Below are 2,741 nucleotides of genomic sequence, written 5' to 3' on the forward strand. Positions count from 1 at the left end.
CAAACCATATACAATGAATCAGTCCTACTCTGCCATACACTTCGCCATTAACAGAACCCCATAGAACAGCATTACACTTTCTCAAACATCTCCCTTTATTTTTTAAGCCAACCCCCATGTAAACAAATGCAAATAATCTACTCATGCAAAAGTTACTCTGGCAGAAGCTCAAATAAAGTCGGGTTTTTAAGCCTCAGCCTAAAATATTTCTTGAACTGATAGAATGGCTATTCCATTTAAAAATTGTCACTTGTGCCAAAACCGGTTTGGCTCAGTGGATAGAGCATCAGCCTGCGGACTGAAAGGTCCCAGGTTCGATTCCGGTCAAGGGCACGTAACTTGGTTGCAGGCACATCCCCAGTAGGAGGTGTGCAGGAGGCAGCTGAGCGATGTTTCTCTCTCATTGATGTTTCTAACTCTCTGTCCCTCTTCCTTCCTCTCTGTAAAAAAATCAATAAAATATATTTTAAAAAAATTGTCACTTGTAACACATCTTAGCACTTATAACTGATTTTCTTTATTTTCATTTGATCACAATGTCTACTATACCATTCTCAATCCCTTCTAAAAAGAATGTTGAGTTGTTTTGTGTACTTCCAAGAGAGAACTAAAAAATAAAAGATAAACTAAAGCTCCCATAATTTAAATAGCGTAACATCACAAATCATCAGTTTTTCCCTTCAAAAAATTAGGAAGTGTGATAGGGATCATATACCCGTTCTTCACTTTTTCTCCTTAGCATTTATCACTACCTAACATAGCATTGTCTCCTCTACAGAGTATAAGCAACACACAGTATATTTCTTTCCCCTGTTTTACCTCCAGGTCCTACAACAGTGCCTGGCATGTAGTTGGTACTCAATAAATAAACATTTGTTGAAGAAACAAACAAATGAACTATCCTACAAAGTAAGTGCCCCACAGGTAGTTTCTCCTATTTAAATTCTATTTGTATCATCCAGTAAATGACTAAGAATTCCCTCAGGTTATAAGAAGTCAGATTATCTCATATCTAAATCACCCTACTACACTCCCTATATCGCCTCCCTAAATTACAGCAATAACCCCCATCTAATCAACCCTGGCCTCTCTCTCTAATTCACCTTTCATACTGATGCTACAATATTCTCAAAACAAAAACACTCTCGTTCTCCTACTTATGTTTCCCTTGGCTCCACAGGATAAAAAGTCCTAGCTCCTTAAGAAGGAATAGAAAGTCTTCTATGGATTAAGCTGTTTCTTCTGCTCTCCATTCCCACCACTCTCCCTGCTCTCTGGCCTTATCAAACAACTTCAGTTCATAGTCACTGCCCATTTCCAAATTCCAATTGTGTACTCTATCTGGAATGACCTTCTCCACTTTCACTGGTATACCCTCTGCTCATCTTTTAAAACTCAGTTCAAGTTATCTCTAGAAAGCCTTCCTTGACTTCCCAAGATTCAATCACCGCATGCTTTGGCTTCACTTTGTATGTACCTCTACTAGAACATTTATCACTCTGTATTGTAATTATTCCTGTGTCCAGGTCCCTCACTAAATTGTGAGGTCCTTGAGGGAGAACGGTGTCTTACTCATTTCTGTATTCCTAGTGCCTAGTTCATATGAAATGCAGAAAGGCCACCTCCAGATCAGGAGGTTAACCCAGGATTGATTACAGGGGATCAGGTTTCTGGAAGAGAAGAGCCCATCACCTGCAGTGGGCCCCCAGATGACTGGATCTTGTGTTCAGGCATTTCAGAGACAGGAACATAGAAATCTGACACGGCTGCAGCAAGATAAAACATCGCAGATGGGCCTGCAAAGAAAAGCACAGGGTGTAATAAATCGGAAAGGTGTATAGGATCGGATCCTTTTCACCTCAGGTTCCCCTGCTGTGAGACCTGTGCGTTAAGAGGGTGTAGGGGGTGTCTGGAGAGAAAGGCTCTGCCTCCCGGGAACCGATGAATTCCTAAGGCACGCACCTAGCGGATTGAGCGCCTGGGCCGCAGCCTGCAGCAGATGCAAATAGTCCGCCAAAGTGGTGAACTCTATTGCCAGGAAGGTGCCGGCAGCCGCAGCTTCCTGGTAGCTCCTCAGAGCCGCAGCGAAGCCCGGGAGTGCATTCTCCTCGACCTCCAGGCTCAGTAAGCCCGAAGTGGCTGGACTGGTGGGCCGCAGAGCTGACAGCCAGGTCTGGGGCGGGAAGCGGTGGGCAAAGGGGAAGGCAGAGCGAGCGCGGTGTAGGAACAGGACCCCGTAGCCCGCAGCCAGGAAGACCTCGGCCGAGGTTGCTCCGCGCCGCCCGCTGCTGAAGTTGTCCAGGAAGCGCACTGCCCGAGCTTCCAGCGGGACCTTAGTGCCGCCGGACGTTACCAACACTACCCGTCTTCCCTGCGCGCCTAGCCGGGCGGCGAAGCGAGCCATAACCTCGGCCCAGCGCGCAGCACCGGCGGGCTGGGGGAACTCGGCGACTAGGTCCACTTCCGCCATGAATCCCAGGGCTCCCCCGCGCCTGCGCACGCTCCAGGCCGCCGGCGCCAGGCCCCCTGCCCGACCTGGTTTACGCGCAACCGCAATCTGAGGGGAGGTGCCCGCGCTAGATTTCTTCACATCTGGAAAGGCGTGCTGGTCTGCCTCACAGCCCGGCGGAACTGGCACTGAGCAGACGCGAGTCTCCTTCCCCATTACCTAGTCTGGGTCAAGAACTGGACATGTTTGCCCCTTACCGGCCACCGTATAAGCCTTTCTGCGCTTGGACTCC

At 48.0% G+C, this 2,741-nt stretch overlaps 1 protein-coding gene across 4 annotated transcripts in view; it reads right to left on the reverse strand.

Annotated features, from left to right (window-relative positions):
- The window catches only part of LOC308242015 (phosphopantothenate--cysteine ligase), a 91,683-nt gene extending 89,008 nt beyond the window's left edge, over nt 1–2,675 (reverse strand). For 2 of the 4 annotated variants that reach the window (XM_080655798.1, XM_080655799.1), the window contains exons 1-2: nt 1,963–2,510; nt 1,693–1,796 (exon numbers count right to left, since the gene is read on the reverse strand). In XM_080655798.1, coding sequence (XP_080511924.1) covers nt 1,693–1,796; nt 1,963–2,470 — 612 coding nt within the window. In that variant the 5' untranslated portion in view covers nt 2,471–2,510. Of the gene's footprint in view, nt 1–1,692; nt 1,797–1,962 lie in introns of all 4 variants that reach the window. The other 2 variants (XM_080655800.1, XM_080655801.1) reach the window with 2 other exon arrangements.
- Nucleotides 2,676–2,741: the final 66 nt, after the last annotated feature.

Source organism: Plecotus auritus (assembly GCF_963455305.1).
Source record: "Plecotus auritus genome assembly, chromosome: 2".
NCBI classification, from domain to species: domain Eukaryota; kingdom Metazoa; phylum Chordata; class Mammalia; order Chiroptera; family Vespertilionidae; genus Plecotus; species Plecotus auritus.